We start from the raw sequence: 18828 nt of genomic DNA, 5'->3' as shown, positions 1-18828 counted from the left end.
AAAGTCTCGGCTCATAACTTTGCCCTTATCAAAGCTTTTAAAATCTGCATAGTTTCCTTCTTCCCTTATGAGTTTGCTGGATTGACAAAAGGTTCACTTCTGTCATACTGGGAGCTAAGAAAAGATTTCCAGTGTTCATATAGCTTACTTCATTATCTTCAACTTTTGTACTTTGAAAGATCACAAATTCCATGTACAAAGAAAGGTATTTTTACTTGGTAAAAGAGAAATCACAAGGATCATTGTCTGTTCAAACCTGAGAATATTGCATGCCCCACTGGACGGCGCTCAAGTTTAACATCATTCTCTGTTGTGGAGGCAGGCGAATGTTATAATGGCCAACATTCACTGATCTGTAAAGGCCATCAGAGGACAGCTGCCAGTTTGCAATGTCAAAAAGAGCAGGTGAATCTCCTTTCTCATCGAAAGACACCTCTTCCCCATAAACATCAATGAAATTGACACTTTTTACAAACGGAAGAAGTTGCTGTGTTAAAAACAAGCACAAACAAATTAAAAATCACATTTCAAGTTTTTGAGATTTACACATTCCACCTAAGCAGTATTACCAGGAATTGACTGATATGGTGTTTCACAAATATACTAGCTACCAGTAATCTGCAGTGCTTCACGTTCTTTTTCTTCCTCTCGGCCCACGCATACGCAAGGAAGCAAATAAAGGTTTGTTCTCATTTCTTACCTTAAGTAAGTAGTTCTTCCTTTTCTAATTTTTATAATCGAACCCTTTCCATATAGCTTCCATGTCCCTACAGGCAACACTGTAACTATCAATTCAGAAAAATAAAATGCACCCAGGGCCCATGGGTAAACAGGGTAGCAGAGTGGAGGTGGGGTGAGGAGAGTACAAATAGGGCGGGGAGAAGACTGGGATATGAAAGCCTAGAACTTGGAGAAAGGAAGATTACAAACAAATAACTGAGACCTTATATCCTTGCTTGTCTTCATTGTTCCAATCCTTATGTATGTGAGTATGTACAAAGCCATGAACCACAGCCTATGAATGCATGGCTTAGGGTGCAGTGCAAAATAATTTATTGAAAAAGATTACACAGAAATCTCTTGTAACACCCCAGAACCAAAACAACCACTCCTTACCCTAAAACATCTGGGTCGTAGAACCAAAGAACCTATGGGGATGAGCCTAGGTTGTATAAAGCACAAGAGCTACTAGTCAAATACTAAAAACGAGGTGGTACAAAAAAAGACCAGACTCAACAAAATCCCCTGAATGAACTCTAGTAAGTAAATCTGGTTTAGAACAATGCACATACTCAAAAACAAAACTCTTAAATGATTATTCACAATATTGTATTATTGCAATACTTTTTGTTACAAAACAAACCCCATTATCCTCATTTAAAAAATACAAATTTGTCCATGTTGAAACAAATAGTCCTATATAATCTGCATGTTATAAATACTGATCCTGTTGCAAATACATCAGTACACATATGTAATCTAGAAAGAAGTTACATAGTGATAAATGGTAATCTATAAGAAATCTTGCAGCAAAGTGTTTTGTGATGCAGCCCTTCATCCTCCACCATCCTAAGGACAAGTGAGATCATCAGTTTATGAGGGCGAAACTCCAATGTTTATTTCATGATGAATTTTCAAAAACTGTATGAACACTGGTATGTACGCGTTCACCCAATATATTAAAAAGAATCCAGCGTGCTGCCAAATTAATGCAGGAACATACAATTTATCCTCTATTTTTTAATGTGTGACTTGATTTCAAGATGTCAAACAGACATTGGTCCCTATCGTAAAGCCACCTGCCCCTCAAGTGACTGCTCCTTTACTAAATTGTTTCAAATCACTCAACTGGTTCAATCATTTTAATTGGTGACCATATCTTACACTCAAACAGTCCACCAGCAGTATCATGCATATCCATTTGTCAATTCAAAAGATGAGGCACTTCTACATATTCCACTCAAGGAAGCTTTTTGGCCCTCCAGCCAAGAGGCAGGCGTGTATCTAGTGGAGATACCCTAGGCCTCCACATAAAATACAGGCATGACAAATGGTGAGTCAATCCAAGTGAATTAAAGTGGCAGTAAATTTCTTACTGTAACTGGCTGCACCAAAAGTTACAAACAAGTTCTTCATAGAATGAAATTTCCTGGTTTATTCAAGATAAAGGTGGAGTTGATAATGGCTAGAACCAACTGTAAACCACAGCAACTTCTGGCTGTATAGATGAGCAGACACCTTCTAGGCTCAGACTCAGCACAAAGTACCCCAGAAATACCAACAGATTCATAGACTACAGGGACCCTAATTAGAAGGTAATGTGATGTACAATGTGAATGACCCCCTTGAAATCTAGGTTTGGACAATATCCCTGTCTTGATTGCACAAATAGGATGGAATAAATGCTGAGAACTCTCTGAGAAAGAGCAGAAACCCTTCTGGAAAGACGTGGTTAGACCCATTTCAGCAAGGCTTGGCAATGCACAAACAGATGTGGATAAGGAGTAACCTTGATGAGATTAGGGGTGGGCGGAATTTGCGAAATTCACTTTTGCAAATTATTGTGAAAATGTTAAAAATCTCCACAAACACGCGGAACTATCGCAAAGATGCAGAAGTTTTTTTCCCGCCCGTTCGCGGTATTTTCTGCGTGGTCGCGGCTCGACAACTTACTCATGCCGTTGCGCACGGGCATGGCCATCTTGTTTTCACTTGTCTCGCGGTGCATGATCGCGAAAAGAAAGACGTGATCGCGCGACGAATGACGTTACTGGGGGCGCGAACTGTCACGAGACAGCGCAAATGGCTACCAACAATCCAACATCTCATGGAGAACGCGACCGGATAGGGAAAACTTGTCGGTGAACGCAGGGATTCAGGAAAGGCGATCGCGCGCACGCAAGAATGTATTATTTTACAGCGCGAGCAGCAAAAAATTGCCAAATTATCGCAATTTCCACGAGCGGAACGGAATTTCAGCCCAGGCCTAGATGAGATGCTTATCAGGAGAAACATGGAACACTAAACAATAATAAGAACACTTGAGTCTTGAGCCAGGCATACTGATGTGTCAATGAAGAGCTAAAGATGGCCAACACAGAGTTCTGGGTGGCACCATCATGCTTTGGCGCTGCTGCAGCTGGGAGTTGTCAGACAGTGCAAATCTTGTGAAGCTCGAATTTTTGCTTGTTTTAAATTGCAATTTTTTCCTATTAAAACATACCATTTGAGATCGTCATGAGGCCCAGATGCTACCTCCATAACCTCCTTTTCAATTAATCTACAGTTTCGTTTCTTTTTTTTTTTTTGTCTTGTTTGACTTCTGTCCACCAGTCGAGCAATCAATGCTGAAATAATCTAGGTGATTTTGATTTCATTGCTTGGTGTATATCTCCTTCTAAATATTCGTGGGTGGTGTTCCATCATGCTACCAAAGCGGCTGTTTTTTACCACTAACCTCTCCTGTGATGAAAGGATAGGAGCAGGTTTCAGCAAGGGTGTTCCAAATGTGTTCTCAAGGAAAGTCACTCTACACCTGTCTCTAACTTGACATGGTATTGGTCAAAGAATGATGCAAGATTTATTGTAGAGGATGTTTGGATTTTTGACAGGGTATTTCCTATTTATTATAATGGTAGCAGGGGTATGATTGCTTCTCCGTCTGGGCTAGATATGGAATCTTAGACTGCTGTTGAGTTCTTAGGTGTTGCCTAAACATTTCAAATTAATATAAGACCTTTTAGGCATTTAGAAATGGACTTGGATTAAATACCAATGAATCATGTCTATTTATTCTGTGAGGTTTTGGGTCCATGAAGTAACCTATTGATCTGCTATTGCATTAAGCAGGTGGACCTGGGGTATAGGTGGGAGGAGGCATCTAAGTATGAAACTCAGAACCTTGCAATATATTTTGGAGATATTATTGTGTCATAACGACACCACTTATCACATAATACATTCATTTATGGAATTCGAAGAAAAAACATTTGATGAGTATTATGAATAAATTACAGAAGCTTTAAGAATGTTTTGGGTGGTTGGCTACTACTAGTTAAAGTATTACATGTTTCCTTATCTGAAAATTAGCATAGAAGTAATTTATTATCCACCAGGCTACAGTCTTTGATTTTTGACAGATCTGTGTGACCTGCTATCTCAATTTAGCCTAGATGCCTGCTATCCTAAATTAACCTACATGCACATACATTTTGAATTTAGGGGTGAGCAAAAAACACTTACACATCATTAGTCAAGTCAAGTCAAAAAATACTTTTATTGATTCTTTAAAAATCGTAAAAGGATGGCAAACCATCATAAAATGCTAAACAATAAATGAGCATTTTTTTTTAAAAAACATAGGAGAGAAAAGAAGGCCTTAGAGTCGCGACCACAGTTAAATAGCTGGCAAGTAGAACCATGCATTTAAAAAAATTAAAAAAATTAAAAGTCTTTTGAAGAATGTAGATTGTGCCGTATTTAATGTTGTAGCATCTTTATTAATCAGGATTTCTGAGCAATACGAGATGGAGGGTAGGAATTTTGCGGTGATCAGTTGTAGCAGATGACCGGTGGAGCAATCTTGAGCTTTTTCTTCAGGATTTTGAAGGCAAATAACAATTGTTTTGCTTTTGTGCATCCTTGTTCCACATGTTGCTTAAAGTTGAGCTTGCAGTCTAGCAAGAAGCCTAGATATTTGTAGGAGGTAACGCGGGCCAATGATTGTTCGTCCAATTTCCAGGAGAAGGTGTGCCTGTTAAATGTTTCATTACATTAGATGCCTGCTATCCTAAATTAACCTACATGCACATACATTTTGAATATAGAGGTGAGCAAAACACTTTCACATCATTAGCCACAATCACAATATCCAATTAGTTAGCCCCTGATCTCTCCTTGTGAGTTCCCATGCATACGCAAAATCATGAACCTACTTGAGACTTTGAATTTGACTGATTTAAAGTTTCCTATTACTTATCTTAATCATCCAATTGTCGCATCTCTTTTGTACTCAACCTGAGTATCATAAATCAACTGTGTTATATAATAAGAGAGTAATGCAAAAACAACAATAGATGGACAGAATGTAGAACAATGTCATACATTCATCCCAGTACAGAGATCTGGGCCTAAATCCATCGTTTTTTTGCTCACCATGCCGTTCCAGTTTGAACCCAGCCATATGCAAATCAGTCTTGACCCTTTGCCTCATGGGAACAGTCCAGCCCGAACCGCCAAGCCAGGTCCTCCCTGGAGTGGAAACAAGCATCCTAGGACCGGTTTCGGGGTTTCACCCCTCTTCAGCGAGGATAGCTTGATTCCAGTGGCATGGAGAGCACGGGATAATAAGAGAGTAGGCAAATTAGCCTCAGGGGTAATTACATATTTGTGATCATGGGTTTCTATTTTTACTATAAGGGCCCTGGAAAAATATTGTGATGATGAAATCCAGTAGCTGAGATGTAGTTTAAGTAGATTTATTGAGTCTTGGTTACAGATAGTCAAGATCATGCAGAGCAGCCTCACCAGGAGCAGCCTGCCTGCTGCTCAGTCCATACTCCAACTGTCACATCTCACCTCACAGGCACCCAAACATTCCATTCATCATTACCACACCAACATTCCTCACAGTACATTCTTTCTGGCTGAGCAGTTAGGGAGAAAGTAACAGTATAATTACAATACAGGTTACTAAATATCCTACCTCCTTACATAACACAAAAATGAAACGGCAAACTTGAATAAAGTTTTAACCAGAAGAACCCAAGTAAGAGAAATATGCAACAGTACAGAAAGCGAGAAGGAAAACAACCCAAAACTGAAAGAGCCATAACATAGATGCAATGAAAAACCACTGTGTGCATAAAAGGAACATATACAGAAGAAGAACATGAAAATATACAGGACAAATGAAATAGATGGAATGGAAGAAAGTACAAGAAGATGCATAGAAAAATATACAGTACAAAAATAAGAAAATGTTTGAAGCATAGAGGAAATGCATGAATAAATATACAAGATAAGATATCACACATCCTTCCCTGTATAAATTTCATACAATCAAATACAATACAGCAGAAAAAACACATATAACCTGAACGACATGATCGCACATATAACTACCACCAACCATACCCACTGAGAGGAGGTACGACACAGCACAAAATGAACTAGCCATTTGAAACAATTGGTAGACACATGTATTACATCAAAGTAAAGGGTGACTAGAACACATCCAGCTGCTCCTCACCACGGGGCAGTAAACGGAACGTGTAGCACAAGGTGACTTATACACCATCAAACAAAACGTGTATCACATGGTGACTTACACACCGTCAAACAAAACTGGTAGCACAGGGTGACTTACAAACCATCAACCAAAACGTGTAGCACAGGGTGACTTACACACCATTAACCAAAACACGTAGCACAGGGTGACTTACACACCATCAACACAGATGTGTAGCACAGGGTGACTTACACATCATCCAACTAAAAGTGTAGCACAGGGTGACTTACACACTGCAAAACAAAACATGTAGAACAGGGTGGCTTACACACTTTCCAAATATCCCTGAAGTAAGCGCATGCAAAACGATCTACATAAATGGGACTAGTACCCATAGAACACCCACAATGTAATGCTCTACAGTGCAAATAGTAGAAATAGGACTGACACCCATTTCAATCCCTCATGCAAGGGTATGTACCGACAAATATAGAAGTAGGTAAAAGCCATCCCCCTAGTGATCCCTCATGTAAGGGAAAACAAACAGACTTTGAAAAATGTGCACCACCTACTTATAACACAATCCCACGTGTAAGGGATAAATAAACTATAAATGAAGAACACTAGCGTCAATGTACTGTAAAATGTTGAGGCTCATTATGACATAAAAAAACACTAGGACACAGAAATCTCGTTTCACATGCAAATAAATGCGGAACTACAGTATCACAGTTGCACCACAACTGCAAAGAAGATTCACACTGACATGCGGCAATTCACTGAGCATAAGAGTGGAAACAAACCAGCCCCCACAATACACAAGGGATATCTCATCCACCCATCATGCAACAGCACTGGAAAACTCTGCAGTATGGACACTATAAACAAGACAGAGTTGAAAAGCAAACCACATTTGCAGAAATAAAACTACTGCAGACAGTAGAATAATTATCCAGATATAGTTTTGAATGCAGGTCAATATGAAAATGTTGCATGTCATGGTGCTCAATGAACTTCTTAAGGTTGGACCTAAACGATTGTCTGAAACAGACGGCAGGTCACTTTGTGCACCAAAACACTCCTGAAGCCAGATTGTAATGAGTGCTTGGCAGTTATTTGAGAAAAGCCTTACAGTACTCGCTTCATTATAAAAATGAAAACTAGAGGTTAATCCGTGGCTTACCGGCTGCTGCAAAATTTCTTGTTTTAGAAATCGTGCCAAGAACAGCTGTTAGCAGCATACTCACAACAACGTCGGCGAATGATCTTGTCAATTTCTGACAAAACCTATTGAACTTGTAAGTAAAGTCTTGTATGTTACAACTCGAACAAAGATGGCAGCACACAGTATTGGAGGGTGCCGAATGGTTGGAGGCGCATGCGTGCACTCAACCTCACTGTCTAGCACAAGCCAAAGGGGCGAAAGGAAGACAGAGCTACTTTTGACGCAACGCCATGGCTCGTGCTACCGGCAACAGCGAAGAGTCGCATGGACAAAAAGACCCCTCCTCGCCATGGAAAAGTTGAAGCGTCTTGCACAAAGGTAACAGTTTCTTTTTTTTTTTAAATGTTACGTTCATTTCAGGCCAGGAAATAACACAATTCACAAAGATGATAAAAAAATATATAGCCACATCAGCTTACCGACTCCGTCACAAATCCAAGCTACAAGCAATGACCAAAACCACGCAGCCTGACACACACCTTAAAACTGTCTTTGGGAACTAAAACTGATATTGGAATACTATTCATATACTGCCTCTGCCTGTTGTCAGGACACAGATTACTTTGCGCTCTGTGACTCCACCAAAAAACTCAACTTCATGAGAGCAACGCAGCGTACTGCCAGCCCTTTTAGTAAACCATTTTATAACGCAGTTTGACAGGCACAAAGTATATTTTGCTGAGTTTAAATAGCTCCCAGCTTGTTGTTGTAAGCGTACAGCCAACTGGTGTAGCTTACTCTTAAAATCTAAGTCCATGAAGATGTCAATGAGCACATCATGCCTAGACTGGGGCTGTCCGATAGAAGGACACTGGTGGGGCTGACAGGCGTGGTGCTCCATTTACTCTGCATACTTGTAGACACTTCAGCTTTTTGAAAAAAATCTTCCACTTTCAGTGAACATCTTGGTATTAGATGTACTATACATTGTCAGACACAGCAGTTTCTATAAGTTACTTAAGCTTTTAAATCTTCTTTTGAGTGCCAGCATTGGGAAGTCCGGTTTTGAGACATGTGTCTGTCTCCAAATCATCGCCAAAAATATGATGATGCAATCCAGTGGCTGATATGTAGTTTAAGTAGGTTTATTGGGTCTTGGTTACAGGTAGTCAAGATCATGTAGAGCAGTCCCACCAGGAGCAGCCTGCCTGCTGCTCAGCCCATACTCCAACTGTCACACCTCACCTCACAGGCACCCAAACTTTCCATTCATCATCACTACACCAACATTTCACACAGCACATTCACACTGAGCAGCCAGCGAGAAAGTAACAGGATAATTACACTACAGGTTACTACAAAGATGTTCCTGATGAAACCTGCAAGCTGGAACTAAGGTTTTCAAATAACCTGGTTAAAACTATTGTATAAATGGTATATACAGTATAAACTATACATTTGAATGCAGGTGCTACAACGCGGTAATTCATGCTCAGAAAGGCTGCTACTCTGAAGAAACTAATAGGACCCTCAAGCAGCACATTTTTAATGTGGGCATGACACTTACTGTTCCTGCAGACCTATCCCATTAGATCACTTCAGTGGTAGAATTACATGACATGCTGCACTCAGTCAATCTCCAGATCTCCAGGGAAAGGGAGAGAGGTTCCCTCTCTCTTTTCACTCTTTTCTTTCTTTCTTCAACCTTTCAAGCTCCTTGCTGCGTCAAGATACAAATCTCATATTCAGTCTGTCTCTCTATACTCCCTCTTTCCTTTCTTTCCTCTCCTATTACATCGATCTTCCTTACCACAAAAAAATAATTGCTATCGGCTTCTGGCCATATTTGACATTTTTGCCCTAACTATCTTTCTCTGTATATGCTTGCTGGCAACAAAATCATGTTGCTTAACCTGAATTGTTATTGTGACATCATTTTCATTGGTCTTTGTTGGGGAATCCATGATTTCCATGGTTGTTTCATTTACAAAGTTCAACAACACCTAATATTGAGATTGCCGCACTATATAGAAAGTTAACTAAAATAATAGATTAAAAAACAAATTTGATTCAGTCAAACATTTAACCAATTATCTTTCCCATCTTAAACTTTTAAAAAGATTGGAATACCTACTACTTTAGGGTCACCTTTGACCAATCATGAGACTACATGAGACAAATTTGTTCCTGATCATCATTGGATTCCTACCCTGGCTAATGGTTCAAGCAACTATTTCCTGTATTCTTTCATTTTTCCATGGTGAAGTTACCACTGCACACAAAAACTGCAGTGGAGACCCCTCCTTTTACAAAATTCCAAACTGATCCACGATGACAAGGAAAAACATGTTCAAACAATTCAACAAATAGTTCTAACTGTGAGCCAGTCCAAATACAGACACAAAAAGAAAACATGCAGTATTTATTTGATGCCCGCAGACTGCTCCTTGGGCCCTCAGTGGTGCCATTTAGTTTAACAATTTTTTTTTTAACAGACTTAATTAGGTTTTCAAGCTGCGTATAGTAATGTATCGCTGGATACATTAGCAATAAGTGAGAAACGCCAAAAAGCAAGTAATTACAACAAAAGCAAATCCCTACAATTACAGTTGCCCATTACCCCCAATTGTGCGACAGAATAAAAGCATAAATCATAACAACGGCCAAACACCCAGTCAGCAACCCTTTACCTGTGTCAACTTAATACAGTATTTTATCAGTCCACAAGGATCCCTTCTTCAGTCCTTGTGTTCCCAGTACAACTCTGGTCTGCCCATAACCAATCCCCCTCCCTCTCCACTCCCCAGGCATGTCGCTTACTATCAAACCCTATCTTTGTGCTCTGAGGTTACTCTATATTGTGAACTGTCCTCAACTCTAACTAGAGTGTGCCGTTGAAAGTGCGGATGGGGGAGCACATGAGATGGTGGACCCGGCCTGATGTGTGGGCATCAACTAGGAACAGCCGTAGTGCCACGGGGCTAGTCACCACTGTCAGGGACCACTTCCACTAGACTATCTTCCCTGTCTTCTTCTGGGTGTTTCAGGAGCTCCACTAGCGCTGACCATGCCCTGGCTGTTTCCAATGTTTTATTGCTACCTGTCCTTTTTGCTAATTGGATTTTGATTGTTCCCTTGCATTCTGCCCATTTTTCAAATTCTCTTGTCCATCTGGATATGATAGGGCCACTCCTCGCTTTCCAGTGACTAGTGATATTCCTTTTAGCCAAAATCGGCCCCAAGTCCAAAAACTTGCTTGTGACCTTGTTCCTGGCTGTGTGAGGGAACCAGTGCAGCAGGCAATAACCTAGAAGCTTCACCTTCCCTATCCGTTACATTTGCCAGAACTGTGGTGACCCCCTCCCAGAAGCTGCTCAGGTTTGGGCAATCTCAGAACATATGCAGAAACCCTGCTCCCTCCATATTACAGCGGGGGCAAATGGCTGAGTGGGAACCAAAGTTTTCACTGATCTTACCTGGGGTGAGATATGCTCTGTGCACGACATAGAAGTGGACCAGCTGAAATCTTGCATTTCCGGAGCTCTTCCAGGCTCTCTCTAGTAGCTCCCCCCATGGCTTATCAGCTATAGCCTCACCCAAATCCTCCTCCCACTTGAGACATAGCTCAGTCAAAGGTTGTAGTATTTCATGCGTTAGGCGCTTATAGAGGCAAGTAACTGCCTTAAAAGTTTTAGCTGCTGTGACTTTCACCAGTATCCTTGGTCACACAACTGTGAATGGCTCTAGAGAAAATTGATGCATCTCACTCCACTGCGTGGCTTAACACTGACTTATCGCTTCAGCTGCACCTCATAATTTGCTGACGCATCCCGGATCAAGGTACTTCGATTCAGCGGGCCCAAGTCAGAGCATGTATTTGGACCGTGCCCCATCACATTCAGCCTGAAATTTTGACTTTGCCCTGGTCTAGCATGACCAGATAACCCATTAAAGCGCTTGTTTTTTCTAAGTGCTGCTTTACTTTTTTTTTTTTATTCATATCTCGACTTCTACTTTTTGTTTTTTTTATTTTTATCTATTTGTATTTATAAAATTAAGCTGTATTTTCTCTCATATGGTGTGGAGTCTTTTTGTTGTTGTTTTTTTCTGTGTTACTGTTTGAAGTGTTACACAAGTACTTTATAGCCTGACTGCTCTGTTCCAAGCTACTAGAGGGTGAGCACAATATAATTTAGGGTGTGTGGTGACTTATCCTAACTAGGACAGAGGTTCCTGCTTGGACAGGGTGCATAACTCTGCCAACCTTAAAACCAATTTCTAACACTGCCCTACGTACTCTTCAAAGGGGTTGCCTCCAGCACACACAAATGAAACATGACAGCAACCTTTAGTCACCGCAGACAGTTTTAAGTCTTGTTGCACGAAGTGGACCCCGCGCATTGCCTTAAGAACCAGCGCATCGCCTTCGGAATCGAAGCATCACCTACTGCAAGAGCAGCAGACGTGCATTGCATTCTGATCCAGCACCTCACACTCGGAACTGACGCATTGCTGCCATTGTATAGAGAAAATTGAGGCATCTCATCCATTGCATGGCTCGACACCAACGCATCGCTTTGGCTGCACCTCATAACTTTTTTTAAAACTATGCATCCCAGCTCAAGATACTTTGATTCAGTGGGCCCAAGCGGGTCCATGTATTTAGACTGAACTTTTTACTTTGATCTGGTCTAGCATGACCAGATAACCCATTTAAGAGCTTGTTGCTTCTAAGCGCTTTTTTACCTTTTTTTGTTTTTATTGATATCCCGACTTATACTTTTTGGATTTTTGTTGTTTTGTTCTTGTTCTCTTTATAAAATTAAGCTGTATTTTCTCTCTTCTGGTGTTGAGTCTTGTTGTGGTGTTTTTTTTGTGGTACTGTTTGAAGTGTTGCACAAGTACTTTACACATTGCCTCTTGAGCTAAGCCTGACTGCTCTGTGCCACGCTATCAGAGGGTGGGCACAGAATAGGGCTTCCCTATCTAAGGCCATCTGCTGCTTTCTGAGGTTGAACTTGTCTTGCTCATACTTCAGCAGTCTCTCTCCTCTCCTGGGAGGTTTCCTTCCCTCTGTGAGAAGAGACAGAAGTCCCTATAGAGGAGTTAGACTGGACAGATCCCTTTGACAGAGATCTATCCCTTCTAGCCCTATGTTCAACTCTACCTGGAGGAATAAAGGCAGGAGCATTGTTGTCATCCTCCTCATCCTTATCCAGGAGAGCTGTGTTCACCAGATTCTGATCATTGTCATCAGTTTGGTCAGCATTAGAGGTAGGGTCAGGGGAATTGCTACCCCTAGTCCCACCCTCACCTGCTGCCCCACCCACACTGTCTACCCCATCAGGCCCACTAGGCCCTGTGATATCTACCAGCTTAAGTATCTTTATGAGATGCTGGGTGGAGGGGCTTTTGCCTGTCTTCAGCTTCCTAATGGAACATAAGGCCCTAAGCTGAGCAAAGGAGAGATCCTCATATTTATAGGGAAGGTGCTCACTGGCTCCTGGCAGGGACCCACTGGTTCCTGGCTTGTTAGACATTACTAATGTGATGTGGTGTATTGCACTACATACACTAGTGTGGCCTACTAAACTCTCTTGAGTTGTAGAACGGGTGTGCTATCCCTTGACACACAACTCTAAGTTCAGTAGAACTTACTGTAGCTAAACTTGATACTATATGTACCTCAGGTACCTTTAGTGGTTTTCAGTTGATCAATTCAATTGAGAGTATCTGGTAAAACAATAGCAAGCTGGAATCCCACCGCTGCCACCAATGTGAGAAGGTGGCCTGATATATGCTGTCCACTAGTTCTAGTGGGCACCTTGTATCAGTCCAAACAACCCCTTATGGTGATTGGTTAAAGACAACCTTTATTGAAAGCTATCCTAGTGGTAGCTATGGAGAACAGCCTTCAGGCTAAGTCTTGAAGGAATATAAAGCAGCTTGTTTTACCAGTCTATAATCTCTTGAATGATCAAATGAAAGGACAACCACACCAGGTATATATTTAAACTATATGTATTTAGGTTAAAAACACACCCCTCTAGTCTCTTTATGAGACTGGAGTTTGAAGTACTTAAGTTACAAGTGAGCAATCATCAGTAATAGCACAAATACACGTTTGGGCCCTAGGGGCGTACCAAACCATATACCAATAAAGTGGTATAAGAACCACAACTGAACTAGACACAAGGCCTAGAGCCTTTAGAATTGCTGGGACCCAAAGGAACCACCCAAGGTAGTGACACAGGGGACCCACAGGGACTGTATGCAGTGTGTGAACACAACCGCGGGTTCCCGTTATCTTCTATGAGCAATGTCGCGGTTGGACATGTAAAGATTAGGGACACTTAGAATCGAGTCAGGACCAAACCCTTTTGGACTTAAGAAGTTCTAGGGCTAACACCCACAGGAGCGCCGGAGTACTCGAGTTATCTCACCCAGGGAAGCCAGGTGCATAGGTGTCTTTTGGTGTCGGGTCGCGTCGTCGATTGCAATGGAAGCCTGCAAAGAACTGCTGCTGCCGTGAAGAGGAGAAGTGTCCGAAGAGACTCAAGCCTGGACCTGGGATGGAAGGAACCTGAAAGCAGAGGGGACAGAGACTGGGTGTAGTGATCAAGTCCAGGCTGATTCTGATGTTTCATGAGGATTTATTCAAGTTGGTTGCAGATCAGTAGTAAAGTAGTATTCAGCCCCATCAGGAGTAGCCAGCCAGGCGCTCAGCCCTTCTCCAACTGTAGGTTCCCACTCCCAACATTCCATCTTACATCTTTCAGGCAGCATTCCAGTGGCAAAGCATGAACCATAACAAACCAGGATACTACATATCCTCCTTCGTTTCAAAAGGAAAACAAAAAGGAACACCAACATTTAGAATAACCAAAGAGAAAGAGAGCAGAAGCTAGGGGCAGGCTAAAGGAATGAAAAGAGCGGAAAGAACCAGAGAGAGTAGTGGTAAAACATAATTAAGGAAGATGAAAGAGAATAACATAAACCAAACTCATCTTCCCTTCCAAAGATAGCAACAGAACAGAAACACCAGAGGGCAAAGAATAGACGGAGAAGCCATTAATGACTGCCCTCTGCACACCCACTGGCCAGGTAAGCAGGCAAGAAGGCAGCTCACATCAGGAGGAAACAAGACGACAGAGAAGAAGAGGAATGCAAATACTCATACTTCTACATCAAAAATATGAAGAAAGAATTACAAATAGAAAATACAACTGGGCTACAGTGTAGAAAACGAAACTAGAACCATTAAAAACGCCCAGAGTAACGTAACCCATGCACTATGACGACAGAAACCATACACCCGCTAAGGGTAAGAATTTGGTTGTGCATGGGCTACCTCGAGTGGAAATAAGGATATATGCACTGTTACAAAAAAAAAGACATGATCCACACTAGACACCTTTAGAAAGGTAAAACGTGCACTGTAGTGAAGGCATAAGACATGTAATGTGATGTTCATGTACGGACGCACCTCTACTGGAGGCAAAATCCTATGCACAGGGTGATGGGGAAAGACCCCACAACACACCTCCGGAGAGGTCAAGAGATTGTGCCTAGTAAATGTGGGAAATCCGTCCGCGCGACGGACCTCGACCTGAGGTCAACTGATATGCACATGAAAGTGGGAAATAACCCCAAAACATACCTCGCGGAGAGGTCATGAGTTGTGCATGTGTGAGTGGGACTGCAGTCCACACAACACCTCGTGTACTTGAGGAAAGACACTGTATACTGTAACAATGGGCGAAAACGACTCAAGGAACACACCTCTTGTAGAGGTATGATATAAAACACACCCTGTCCAGGGTAACAACAAGAAAAGACAACCTTGAGTCAAGGTCTGTTGTTGTGCACTGTAAAATATGGCCGAAAAACCCATAGAACACACCCGAAGTAGGGTAACACTAAAAATAGAACGTGAAATACAACTCTGTGTAAAAGTCTATAGTTGTGTACATGATGAATGGAATAAAACCAATCCCCCAACCTTGTGTAAGGTTAACAATGTAACCTAGAGTGAAAAAGGAAGAAGGGACTAAAACCCAACTTCATGCCCAAGGAACAAGGGACGAAAAGTAAGCGTGTAAGATACTTCACCATAACCAAGTTAATTACACACAAATTGCAAACTGCACTAACTCGCTTGGCATACATAAATGAGCAAAACAAGTAACATATACATGGCGTCAACTAGAAACTTTTGCGTGACTGCATGGTAGAGCATAAATAGTAAATTACTCTGTGAAATGTTATCAATACTAAATGTCATTGGTGTGCCTGTCACCGGAATAGGAACAGGCAGATAAAACAAAAAAACAGTTAGAAATACCCATCCTTAACACCTTACGAGGGGTAAATGATGTACTGCTACCTTGTTGCCAGAAGGTCCGCCCTACTGCCATGCTACTGGAAGGGCTGCCCTGCTGTTCTGATGCCTGAAGGAGGACTGGACCTGGTCCTTGAACCCAGGACCACCAGAGTGCCTCCAAGGAATAGTTTTCTGGCCTCCTATTTGATCTATAGGGACATACCAAGCTCCTGAGGTCTTGAACCTTGCTGCTGAGCTCTGTATGAGCGAGTCCTCAACTCCCAAGTGGTGCCCTACAGGTCATGGACCTTAGTATGTGGTGTTGGTAACATTCCTTCTACCAGAATCCAAAACCTGGGAAGTCAAAAATGTTCTACCAAAATCTGTCTGGAGACTTGGCGGAAGGATGGGACTTACCTGCCAGCCGAACCGTCTAAGGTGCATTACCAGTCAGATTGACTTTGCAGATTCTCCCACTATGTTCTTCTCCATAGCAGAAAATCCTCATCATCAGGACCTCCCTGCAGTGGTATCCATCCTCGTGGAACCCTCTTCGGCTACATCCTGCAGCCTCTTCCCACTAGATGAATCTGAGCTCCAGGAAAATATCTTAGTCTGAAGGTTGATATCTTCACCCTGTTCGACAATGACCAACACCCCATCAACAACTATGACCTGCTCGGCCTAGAAATCCAGATGCTCCCACTTGGAGCTTTTCCCACCTTGGACAAAGTCTTCACTGAAAACTCATCCAGTGGCTCCTCATTGTTAACATTGCATCCTTGATTGCAGCCTGGTGCTGTGCCCTACTGAGACTCTAGCTTCTCCAGGACTTTTCTCAAGAATTTTTCTAAGCCCGAAGGTAAGCCGAGACTGGGACCATACCACCCTTTGTATTTGCCCTGCACACACTGTGGTCAGCCTTAACGTTTAACTCTGTCCCAGTCCCAGTCAACCAGAAACCCATGATTGGAACTTTGGTCTTTTGAGCGCTAGAATTCACACAAAAACTTTTCTATTGATTGAATTTCATGTGTTTTGTGTCATTTTATTTAATACATATTTCTCTATTCTTCTAAATTGGAGTGTGACTTTTCTTGTGCTGTGTTTTCACATAATCAGTGTTTGTGTGCTACATAAATACTTTACAGTGTGGTTCTAATATTGACTGCTTGTGTGACAAGCTGGTAATTTAGTGACTTTTTGTGGTTCACCCTGGCAAGCATTGTGCTTGTTATTTGAGTGAGGCTTCCACCCTTCTCATCTAATAACCACATTTCTTACACAAAGACTACATAAATAATGACGGATAGCCAAAATGTAATGTCAACAGATACAAGCCCATAGGACTGTACTGATGATATTACATTGTAAGAAAACGCATGAGTGTTTTATAGACTGGCAATACTGTAAATGCATGGTGCTTGAATATAGGTCTGTTGGAATGTTGCTTGTATGGTATACAGTCATGTTCCCCTACCAGGAGTGCCCTTCAGAAAGCATCTTGTAAACAGTTTTACTTATTTTGACCCCAGCCCTAAATTAATCCAGCATGTGTGCAAGAATCTAGGACCTTCCATAGACATGAGAAAGTTCCTTGTCTTGTCATGAGGCTGGGGAGGCACGCAAAGAATGGCCTTATAGGTTTGGGAATGGACAGCGGACAACTGTCCCTGTTATAGGTTTAGTATGTAGCACAGTAGTAGTAGCATATGTGGTATATGATTCTGTAGTTGTGACAAGACCTTTTTATCTGTCAAAGGAATGGAGGCCTACTGGCCAATTTGTGTAAAGTTCTGAGGTCAGCTGCCACATGCTAAACCAGATCCTAGTCACAACATTATCATGTACATTTGTGGGTATGTATGTGTATGACCTGCATGCATACATTGTGTGCAGAAGTGAACCAGAGTAATTGAGGTCTGGGGTTCTATTTTGAAACCCCTGGCCTGTTCATAAGCACAGGAGAAACATAGAACAGAATGCTGTGAGGAAAGATTAACAAAAGATTATTTAAACCTCAAAGAAACAACTAATTTTCACTGGGTATTAAATTATAATGACAACGATTTCTCAAATATATACTACACATGGCCGTGCTTCTATAACCATCCAAAACAAAATCATCATTTAAATCTCTGGCAGAGGGAATTGAGGATACATTAAAAATGACACTGGAGAAATTGCTTGTATATTACATATTTAACAATGTTCCACCTAGTGCAGAGACAAATGGAGTCTGTCGATTCCTTTGTATTTCCTCTCGATTTTTGAGAAACTGAGGTAGCTATCCAGTCTCCTACAGAATTTGGTCGACCTGAAGATAGTCCAAATGTCCAAAAGAATTCATGGGCCAACACACTTTGTTTCCACCTAATTCTAATAAAATCTAAAAGCATTCGACTTCATTGGACTCCTTCTACAACAGTTGATGCGTTTTGGCTAAAATAATTAGGGACCCCCCTCAGGACTAAGAGAGACAAGTAAACTTGAGTTCCTTCACTTTTCAAGGCTGTCTGTGACATTGGAGTACATTTTAAAGTTGCACTGGTTGCACAGAGCAATCTGTTTTGATTAATCTTTTTTTCTGCCTTCTATCTGTCACAAAAGGAGGTTTTTATAATGGCAGCTGCTGCCTAGGGTGAGCTCCCTGACTCCAGAATAAGAATCCCTTGTTATTATGGCACCAAGGAGCTTACCATAGGCATCAGCTGAATCAAAAAAGAATGTTTTGTACAACCGGTGCTACCTTAAAATGTGTGCTAGCAGAGGATTCCAATGGAAGAGTGATCTTAAATCCCCTGTGGAAGATGACCACTCCTTTACAGCATGGGTCTCGCCACTCCTTGTCCCAGCTCCAGTGTCATAGAAAGCCTTAAAAAGTGAAGCGACTGGATAACCACCTCTGCTTTTCGAAAATTGAAAGGAAAGAACAAGGAACTGACAGACTTCACATGTTTTTGCCCTTGATGTACAGTTGGTAACTATGTAATATAAAAGAACTTTCTCCAGTGTCATGCATAATTTATCCTCAATTCCCTCTATAGTGATGATTCTGTTTTGGATGGCTATAGAAGAAGAGGAGTTGTGTAATATATATATATCCACAGT

General features: G+C 41.5%; 1 protein-coding gene across 1 annotated transcript in view; it reads right to left on the bottom strand.

The window, feature by feature from the left end:
• Window positions 1-250: 250 nt before the first annotated feature.
• Window positions 251-18828, bottom strand: part of LOC146812075 (extracellular calcium-sensing receptor-like) — a 242944-nt gene continuing 224366 nt past the window's right edge. Inside the window, exon 6 of the mRNA XM_085615122.1 lies at window positions 251-487. Coding sequence (XP_085471248.1) covers window positions 251-487 — 237 coding nt within the window. The remainder of the gene's footprint in view (window positions 488-18828) is intronic.

This window comes from Triturus cristatus, chromosome 7 (genome assembly GCF_964204655.1).
Source record: "Triturus cristatus chromosome 7, aTriCri1.1, whole genome shotgun sequence".
In the NCBI taxonomy this organism is placed as follows: domain Eukaryota; kingdom Metazoa; phylum Chordata; class Amphibia; order Caudata; family Salamandridae; genus Triturus; species Triturus cristatus.
This window is presented reverse-complemented; position numbering and strand designations above follow the sequence as displayed.